We start from the raw sequence: 11,083 nt of genomic DNA on the forward strand, positions 1-11,083 counted from the left end.
CCCTAGGTTTCACCAATATGGAAGTTTTTGAGTTGGACTCTTATTTGAATCTTTGGGCAAACCCTAGGGGGACCTGGAGATCTATAATAGCTCCCACATATTCAAGGATGACTTCGTGATCGAAAAAACCATTCACATAAAATAACAATTCCCTTTGTCTCGCGATATTTTACTTATCCGAAGTTTGATCGTCGGTATCTCCATACCGAGTTCAACCTCGTTACTGATAAGTACTCTTTACTCGTACCGTGTTATGATATCCCTTGTGAACCAGTCACATGCTTGCAAGCTAATTGAATGTCATTCCACCGAGAGGGCCCAGAGTATATCTATCCGTCATTAGGATGGACAAATCCCACTATTGATACAAGTGCCTCAACCCTATACTTTCCGAACACTTAATGCCACCTTTATAACAACCCATTTACGCAGTAGTGTTTGGTGTCATCAAAGCATCCATCCGGTGTAGGTGATTAACAAGATCTCATGGTCGAAGGATTAAGTTACTATGCATATTAAAGCCTGAAGTACAAAGAACTAAATAACTTGATCATATGCTACGCTTACTATGGGTGTATGTCCATCACACCATTCACCTAATGATATGACCTTGTTATTAATAACATCTAATGTTCATGATCAGGAAACCATGATCATCTATTAATCAACAAGCTAGTTTAACAAGAGGCTTACTAGGGACACCTTTATGTTTACAAAACACACAAGTATTAATGTTTCCGGTTAATACAATTATAGCATGGGATGTAAACATTTATCATGAACACTAAGATATAACAATAAACACTTTTATTATCGCCTCTTGGACATATCTCCAGCAGTCTCCCACTTGCACTAGAGTCAATAGTGTAGTTTACATTTGTAAAGATATAACACCTCGGCCTTCTGGTGCTTATCATGTTTGCTTATGGGAGAGGTTTCAGTCAACAAATCTGACATACTCAGAAACATATGTATTTTACAATTCATTTGCGTCTCTACGCATTACTTAGTTTTTCAAATGAGTCGGCATTAAACGTATATGTTTGGTCTTCTGGTGGAACCTTCATTCCGCGGTCTGAAATACGTTACCAATATTGTCACACAATATACTTTCATAGTTCTGACACTAGCGGAACTACACCAAGTTCTCAAAGAACTCTTGAACTCAAACACCTTTGATCATTGTCAAAACAATGAGATACTCAGCCTTCATTTGTAGACTCCGTCACAATATTTAGAACTTATCTAAATCTAGCATAGACTAGCCCATTATGCTACCTTTTAATGAACACATTAGCTTAATTGAGATTGAAATTTAATTTTTATATGTGATCAAACTAATATCGGTGTAACACTTTACAGCGATTCATTTGTCATTACCCCATATAAAACTACATATTTATATCCTCGGCTCTGACAAAGCACTCAGGGATATTCTTACTGTTGTCCAATAATCATCATATGAATCATTCTGATATATGCTCGTAACACCTTAGAGCATAGGACATCTGATTTTGTACATATTATTCGTGATCTAAAATCACTCATGTGTTTTTACTCATTGAGTGTCAAATATACTCAAGTCTTGTTTAAACATCCAGATGGAAAAGAACACCTTCTTAACGTTTTCATATTGAACTACTTCAATATTCATTCTATGTACTTTGACTTAAACTTATTATGCGTTTCAATCTATCTTCATAGATCTTGACGCTAAATATGTTTTTAGTCCATATCCTTTCATTGAAGTTGATTTTCAATGAAACCTTCTAATCATATCAAGTACATGATTACATTATTTATAATCAACGATATGTCATCTACATAAAGTATTATAAATATGTCTCAGCGCTCCCACTTAATTTCTTGCAAATGCAAGCTTCTTCATCGTTTCTGATGAAATTATAACACTTTGATTATTTCATCCGGTGAAGATCCCAACTCCATGATACTCACTTCATCCAGTGAAGTTTGTATACCTTTCTAGCATTCTACGGACTAGCAAAACTCTCATTTGTATCTTGTATACACCTTTAATACATACTTCTGATAAGGAATATATTTCTGCCATCCTACTAACATATCTCATAAAAGAAATATGTAGCGATTACTACAACAATCTGTATAGACTTCAAGCATCGCTGCGAAAGATCTAATCTTATAGCAGTCAACTCTTTAAACTTTGTCGTAAACAAGATTTTGACAAGTCGAGCTTGTTTAAGGATATTATATCCAAGTCTATTAATTTTATAGATCTATTTACTTGCAAAAAGTATTTATTCCTTCAAAAGTTTTACCAAGCTCCAAGCTTGATTATAGATACTATCTTGGATTTCATGGCTCTTAGCGATTTTAATGGAGTCAGGGCCCATCATAGCTTCTTTGTATGTAGTTGGTTTATCATTGTTCAAAATCAATCATTTGTCCATAAATCATTTATTTGATCACAAAGTAAACCATACCTACAAGGTTCAATAGGTACTTTGATCTCCATGACTATAACACTTTGTAGACATGGGAGCCATAATCGTCGTGGCTGCTTCTAGAACCATTTCCGATGCTGCGCTACTCTGATCATCATGCTCAGGTTCATCAACCTTATCAAGTTCCATTGTCCTTCCACTCAAATACTTCGCTAGAAACAATTTCTTAGAAATAAGCAAGACACATCGACAAACACTTTTGTCTTTGACTTCATAGTGGAAATAATTCTCAATTTGTTCTCTGGGATAACCAACAAAAACATTCATCCGATTTTGGTTGTAAACTCATTTACTTATGCTATGCATACCAAAATTTAAGAAAGGACTATTAGGGTTTATACCCATGCCATAACTAATATGGTGTCATTTCAACGGATTATGATGGTGCTCTATTTAGTGTAAAAGCGGTAGTCTCTAAAGCATAATCTACAAAAATATAATGGCATCACTTTATTTTATATCATCATTAATCCAACAAGGTTTGGATACGTATATCGAATACTCCATCATAACTATGGTGTTCCGAGAAACATGAGTTGTGGAATAATTTTGTAACTCTCTTATATGTTCGCTAAAAAATCGCAATTTCTATTACGATGATTTCCACTTCATGCTGAAATTTATTTAAATCTATTCAAATGTTTCAAACTTCTTCCTCATCAAATAAATATATCCTTATATATACAATCAATTCATTGTTGGAAGTTTTCATGAAGTAGAAGAATCTTCCGCTCACAACTATGCCCAATAAACCACATACATCATCATGTATGTTTCCACTAAGTTAGTTGCCCGTTCAACTCTTGGCCTATGAACGGTATTTTAGTCATTTTCTTTAGAAAATATTTGCAAGTGCCAAATGATTCAAAAATCAAATGACTCCAAAAACCCATTAGCATGGAGTTTCTTCATGTGTTCCTTTCTAACATGACCTAAATGGCGGTTCCACTTATAAGTGGAATTCAAATCATTTGTCTTATGGCATTTTAGTGTCAGTGTTATGCATGTGTGTTTCACCATTAAGATTTATAATAAATTATCCATCGTACATGGAGTAAGGTCATAATTTGAACAACTAATTGTTTTCATTTGACCAGAGAAAAATAACAACTATTAAGTTCTTTATTATAAATCTCAAGGGCTAGGTATAATGCCAACGACGAACATAATAACACTTTATTTCGTTCCAGACGTGCATTATTACCACATTTCTTATCAGTCACTTAGGCCATTGTATTCTTGTATTGCGTTGTGTTGTATGACATCTAATACCAAACAACATGGTACAAATACCCAAGAACTTCATTGTTTGACCAATCAAAGAATACATTCATAACATGTATATCATCTATATACACCTGAGCTAGACTTTCTAGTCTTTTCTTTTTTTTTTTCCGGCCAAAATCCTTTTTGTAGTTTCTCTTTCGACTTTCCTCATATTTCAGAAAACACTTCAACATCAATAACTTCTAGGCTTGTTGGTCAAATACCAATAACCTTGAGATTCGCACTTTGAAGTTGATCATCACATGACAAGTGTTCCAGATTTCACTATTAGTAACTTTTTAATGTGATGAAAAATTTCACTCATAATTTTACCCATCAAATCTTGACAACTTCATGATGAAGCTACTATGGATTACATGGATACGCGAATAATGTTAGTGCCCAACTAGTTGGAGGATCGGGACGCCTGGCGTCTTCAACCTTCGTACATTCCCATAAAACTTATGAGTTTATGTAGTCTCACTAAATTATATTCTATTATCTTGTAATAAGTTCTTAGATATCACATATATCTCACACCTTGCTTATTTCTTAAAACAAACTTTTCAGCTCCTTACTTTTCAAACGGATTTGAACATCAAGTTTTACGGAGACAAGATAATTTTCGAATCAGCAATTTGAGGATTACCATTGCTTTTCGAATCAGCAATTTGAGGATTACCAAAAGTTTGCTATAGGACTTAATCATTTCTTGATTCTTTAACAATAGGGAGGGGGTTGAACACATCTTGGCCGCACCAACAAAGGGCTCCCAGGCCGGCGCCCAAGCAACCCCCCTCTCCCAAACCCTAGCTACTCCCTCCTCCTTCTTCTCCCGCAGCGCTTACAGCGAAGCCCTGCCGGAGATCTCCACCACCACCGTCACCACGCCGTCATGCTGGCAGGATTCCGAGGAGGATCTACTACATCCGCTGCCCGCTGGAACAGGGAGAAGGACATCTTCATCAACACCGTACGTGTGACCGAGTGCGGAGGTGATGCCCGATTGTGGCACCATCAAGATCTTCTACGCGCTTTTGAAAGCGGCAAGTGATCGAATACATCCACCACGAGATTTATCTCGTTAACTCTTAGCGATCTTCGAGGATATGTTGATCTTCACCTCGTTGCTACCATCTACTAAATTAGATCTTGGCTTGTTATTCGTTCTTGCGGTAGGAAATTTTTTGTTTTCTATGCTACGAATCCCGACATCTAGGCATTGACCAAGCTGAGGCGCCGCCAACACCAAGAGCTCCCGACGCTGACTCCTCCCTCGTGTCCCCAAGAGATGGCCATCACCACCGCCAAATCTCCCATCTTCAAGCTTGTTGTGCAGTCCACCTTTGGGGTCGCCTCCCCGGCATCCTCGAACTCGTACCAGTGTAGCGAGGTCCATCGTGTGACCTACGAGTCAGAGTAGGTAGGAAATTTGGAACCGTAGGGTGGAAGCAACACATCCACCCGGAGGACATATAAAGGACCCCAATCCAGTGTTGTTAGGGCTTGATTGCAAATTGGAAGCCCTTTGTAGGTAAAAGGGAAGGAACCTTGCTTGCAGTTAAGCATATTAGCATTGAATTTCCAATTCACTATTTTCCATAACCATGACCTCACATTTATATAAATTTATCATAAGGACCAACATGCACTCAAAGCAAAGCATGGTGAATTTGAGGTTGGCAGTAGCCAAATCCTCAGGGTGGATCAGATAATCGTGTCATCTGCATACTATTGATGTGATACTGATAACCCACAAGTATAGGGGATCGCAACAGTCTTCGAGGGAAGTAAAACCCAAATTTATTGATTCGACACAAGGGGAGGTAAAGAATACTTATAAGCCTTAACAACTGAGTTGTCAATTCAGTTGCACCTGGAAAAGCACTAGTAACAGGGGTGATGTGAAAGTAGCAGTAATATGAGAGCAGTAGTAACAGTAACACAGCAGCACTAATAGTAATATGAGAGCAATGGCACCAGAAAATAGTTGATACTACTTCCAATGTCATATAGAACGAGTATATGATGATGAGAAATGGACCGGGGTTCCCAGCTATCTACACTAGTGGTAACTCTCCAATAACAAGTGTTGGGTGAACAAATTACAGTTGGGCAATTGATAGGATTGAAATAGCATTAAGACAGAACATCAAGATTATTAATCATGTAGGCATGTTTTCCATATATAGTCATACGTGCTCGCAATGAGAAACTTGTACAACATCTTTTGTCCTACCGACTCGGTGGCAGCCGGGCCTCTAGGGAATCTACTGGAAATTAAGGCACTCCTTTTAATAGAGCACCGGAGCAAAGCATTAACACTCCGTGAAAACATGTGATCCTCATACCTACGCCTTCCCCTCCGGTTGTCCCAATTTCTGTCACTTTGGGGCCTCGGGTTCCGGACATAGACATGTGCAAACAACTTGTAGATACAATCTAAGCAATAATTATAGAGCTTAAATCTAAGATCATGCCACTCGGGCCCTAGTGACAAGCATTAAACACAACAAGATTGCAGCAACAATAACTTCACAAACTTTATAGATAGCCTAATCATAATGTAACAATCCATCGGATCCCAACAAACACAACACCGATTACATCAGATGAATCTCAATCATGTAAGGCAGCTCATGAGATCATTGTATTGAAGTACATGGGGGATAGAATACCAACTAGCTACAGCTAGAACCCGTAGTCCATGGGGGAACTACTCACGGAGCATGATGGAGGCGGTGGCGTCGATGGAGATGGCTTCCGGGGCACTTCCCCGTCCCGGCGGCGTGCCGGAACAGAGATTCTGTCCCCCGAATTGGAGTTTCGCGATGGCGGCGGCGCCCCTGGAGTCTTTCTGGAGTTTCGTCAATTCGTATCACGTTTTTAGGTCGAAAGGGGTCTTATAGGCGAAGAGGCGGCGCAGGAGGGGCACCAGGGCGCCCTCCCCATAGGCCGGCGCGGCCAGGCCTGAGCCCGCGCGGCCCTATGGTGTGGGGGGCCCAGGCCTCCCCTCTGACTCCCCTTCGGTGTCCTGGTCCGTCTCGGGGAATTATGATGTTTGGTCTTCGTTTCGTCGAATTCCGAGAATATTATCCGAACAGCCTTTCTGGAACCAAAAACAACAGAAAACAGGAACTGGCACTGTGGCATCTTGTTAATAGGTTAGTTCCGGAAAACGCATAAAAACATTATAAAGTGTGAGCAAAACATGTAGGTATTGTCATAAAACAAGCATGGAACATCAGAAATTATAGATACGTTGGAGACGTATCAGATACCCCCGGGTATCAAGTGTGGAATCACACCCTCTATGTGACCCGCCTTTTTGCCCGACTCCGAAATTGTGGCCAAATCCTCGACTACAGGATCAAAGAGGATGGGGAAAGCGGGCCACCCTAGTAAACACTGCAACTATTACAAAAGAAGTTATTTTCTTGGACTTGGTTTCATGTACAATCTCTTGCAACGATAGCATCCCCTCATGGATGTGGCAACCCTTGATAAACGCTGATTGGGTCCTACTAATGTTACAATGTGTGATAGGTGAGGCGTAGATAGCATAAGTCTTCATGACAAACTTAGAAATCACCCAGAACTTAGGCATGAGAGTAGGAACCCTAGAATTCAACCATGCAATATCCACTCTCCCATGAGCGAAACAATTGGCAGTGTTCATGGTTAATGGCTTAGTGAGTGCCCCGAACCTTTTGAATAAGAACCAATAATAGTTTTTGCCACGAGTGAGTGGAGAGATACCATAGTTTCCCAATCGGTGGACGTGAACACCATGTCCAGTACACATCTCCCATGGTTTATAGTCTTCCAATAAATACATTCTTATCTTCTTACAATTGAACACACCTCGCAGATTAGACCATATGATTCTGAGCATCGACTTAAAAAGGGTTATCTTTAGCCGCGTGAGAAATATCAAAATTATCGATTAACCTCATTGCTTTATTATGAAATAAAGAAAAAAAATCTTAGGGGTGTATACTAGGAGAATGTGTAGCTAGAGGGTCCACTCAAGCCCTCTAAAGATCATGTAAATCCAAAGTAAAAAAAATATTGTATCACTTTTGGTGGAATTAGCATTTTACATATTTGGAAGAAAAAGAATAGCAAGACATACTTTCATTCTCAATTATGTTTCAGTGCAAATTTCTACCCTCACAACTTTTGGTCATCCTTGTGATTTTGATTGTTGTGGTTGTTCTTATTTCACCCTATTGTAATAATATTTTGTAGTCATGTTTCTTTTTAACACAATAGACAAAGCTTCTGTCAAAATAAACCCCCTATGAGCTTTCTAACACAATTGTGTGGTTTCATTGTCTTTAAGAGGCAAATATTGTTTTGGATGGAAAAACTCACACCCCTTTTTTCCAAGTCAGGTGACACGGGTGGCGCCCCAAGTCGGAAGACACCACTCCCTCCCTCCACCTCTCGCCAATGCAATCACAAGCCTTCGGGAAAAGCCCTTGTGGTCGTATTGGGATATGAAAAAAAACAGGTGCATACACAACTGAAATGTGTTCTCGGCTGTGATCCACCGCATAGGCGGTGGTAGGAGCGTTCATCGCGGAAGAGGTTGTCCCTTGTGCTGCGACAAATGCATCTAGAAATGATGTTGTACGTGAAATAGCCCCCCTGATTGGGCCTTGACATGCAAGTTTCCATGGAGGCGAATCGTCTCGGTGGTGGTGTCTGGTGCAACATGGAGGTTCTTCTCGTGTGACAACTTTGGTTTCTCGATAGGGAGCCATGCCGTATCACCTCGTGTGTGGTGCCGACATTGGTCGTCTCCTAATCAAGGTGCACAAGCGAAGCTGAAGGTATTCACATATAAGGCTCGATCTTACTCGGTCGATGCTCCGCGTGGGGTCTCATTCAAAAGTCGTCACACCAGACCAGCTATTGTCAACAATGAGAAAACATCACTTTGTCACTATCACAGGTGGTGAGACAAGGAACAGAAGTGTGGTAGCATAAGTTGCTACATGCTACTTGGTAAAAAAAAACTAGATCTCAAATTTGTTGTGTCTTTGCTGAAGGTGGTGGCACCATGATTGACTTTGGGGATAAAAAAACCATAATCGATTTTCAATTGGACTATTCATCATCGGTGCATGAGTTGTGTACTTTTTGTTTGTTTAAGTTACATGTTTGTGGATATACTGGTCACATGGTTTCTTGTAGGGAGATGACGTTGTTTTCTTTTCTTTCTTTAGCCAATTTATTTGGCACCGATTTCTTTCATCGTTGAATAATAGATAATACTCCATGCATATGGAACTTGGTATCCACAATACTAGTGGGGGACAAGTTGTTCCCTTGTTGCTGGCATTGCCCTATGATTGTTCAAACTTCTCTTCGAGTGGAAATAAAATTTTCTTCCTTGGTGGTTGGATCAACCGACAATGGCGCTTGTGCATCGTATCCTTCTTGAACGCTTCTTTTGAAGAGAGCCTTTCCGATGATCTGATGTTGCCAACTGAAGGAGGATGATCGGTACAACATGAATTTTAAGCTCATGTCTTTTTTCATTTCTTTTCAGAATTTGGTTGTATTTTTTACCGGTGGGTCGAGATTAGCTCGTGCAATCATTTAATATCATATTGATGTTGATATTAATACCGTTTACCGATAACTAAATTTACATGGAAAAAAATGATGCCTCGAAGATGTTTTTCTGTACCGGCTGGTAGTTTGTTGGGCCTAAATATGTATTAGGCCATTAAGAAAATATATACTAATCAGCAATAGAACTTTAAGTTCTGCTTAAAAATTATTGCAGAACAGGACGTAGACAGTATAATCTACAGAATGATTTCAGTTCATTGCGCAAACATTACACATGACAATTGCAAACCCACATGATAGGAATTTTGCTAGCAATAACTTTCTGTAATACGACAAGACTTGCAGAATTTATTATTGTAGAACAGGACGTAGATCTTAATCTACAAACACGATTTCGTTTCATTGCACAAACATTACACAAGATAATTACAAAGCCACATTGGTCCTTGAACAAATTAACTCCAAACTCGCAGCAATAGAAAAGGTTGACTACAACAAGCGTAAACAAACACTGGAGTACTGGACTGACGAAATCACACAACAACCGTTTCCACGCTCCCATGGCGCGGCTCGTGCGGCAGCGACTGCTCGGGCGCGGACGGGAAGACCAGGTTCTGATGCACCAGCGCCGCGACGGCAGCGCCGATCATGGGGCCGACCCAGTAGACGGCCTGGTTCTTGAAGTCTCCGCTGACGATCGCCGGCCCGAACGACCGCGCCGGGTTCATGGAGGCGCCCGTGAGCGAGCCCGCCGCCAGCACGCACGCGCCGAGCACGAGCCCGACCACCAGCGCGCCCAGCGCCGTCGTCGCGAGACCCTTCCTGCCGCGCGCGACGCGAGGGTCGCCGGCGACGTGCACCGTGTACACGAGCATGAACGTCATCACCCCCTCCAGCAGCGACGCGCCGAAGCCGGTCATCTCCACCGCGATCCTCGTCGTCGGCACGGCCTGCACACAAACACACACACGTGCATTGTGATGTTAGCATTTGAAAGGGTTGATGAAGTGATAGGGTGGTCGCGTTCGTGCCTGGCCGGCGGAGAAGTAGTGGAGGACGAGGCAGGCGAGCGTGGAGCCGAGCAGTTGGCACGTCCAGTAGAAGATGGCGCTAGGGACACCGATGTGGCCGCCGATGGCGAATGCGAACGTGACGGCTGGGTTGACGTGGCCACCGGAGACGTCGGCGGAGATGAAGATCGCCGCAAAGAGCCCGAACGATTGTGCCACGGCGGTGGCCACCAGAGACGCGGCGTTGGACGTGACGTCGGGCGTGAGCATCCCTGGCGTTCGGCATTGCCAAACAAGAGCGCGGTTAGTGGAATGTGAGTACGTAGAATCGAGAGGATGAACTCACATGCATGGCTGTGCGACGGAGTGAAAGTTGTTCGACGTACGGGCGGAGACGGCGGAGCCGACGGCGGTGAAGACGAAGAGGAAGGTGGAGATGAACTCGGCGAGGTAGGAGCGGAGGGACGGCGGCGAGAAGCAGTGCTTCATCTGCAGACGGAGGTTGGACGCCATTGCTTGCACACGATCGATTCTCTCAGCGCAGTGAAGTGAACACGGGCTAGTTTGCACGGATGAAACGCAGAGGAGTAGTTCCAGGGTGCTTATGAGGAGGGGGAGGGACGCGACCGTGCAGCGAACCGGCGCCCCGCGCCAGGGTAGTTCCCAGCGGTTGCCGCGCCGCCCGTTGCAATCGATCGGCTCCAACTTGACAACCGTCCGTCTGAGGCGCAAGCACAC

At 42.2% G+C, this 11,083-nt stretch overlaps 1 protein-coding gene across 1 annotated transcript; it reads right to left on the reverse strand.

The window, feature by feature from the left end:
• Positions 1-9,868: 9,868 nt before the first annotated feature.
• On the reverse strand, positions 9,869-10,858 carry LOC124670288 (probable aquaporin TIP5-1). The gene is made up of 3 exons (XM_047206790.1): positions 10,732-10,858; positions 10,367-10,617; positions 9,869-10,285 (listed from the first exon to the last, which is right to left on the reverse strand). Exons 1-3 carry the CDS (start codon positions 10,856-10,858, stop codon positions 9,869-9,871), a joined length of 795 nt encoding a protein of 264 aa, XP_047062746.1.
• Between the last annotated feature and the right edge of the window lie 225 nt (positions 10,859-11,083).

This window comes from Lolium rigidum, chromosome 7 (assembly GCF_022539505.1).
Source record: "Lolium rigidum isolate FL_2022 chromosome 7, APGP_CSIRO_Lrig_0.1, whole genome shotgun sequence".
NCBI classification, from domain to species: Eukaryota; Viridiplantae; Streptophyta; class Magnoliopsida; order Poales; family Poaceae; genus Lolium; species Lolium rigidum.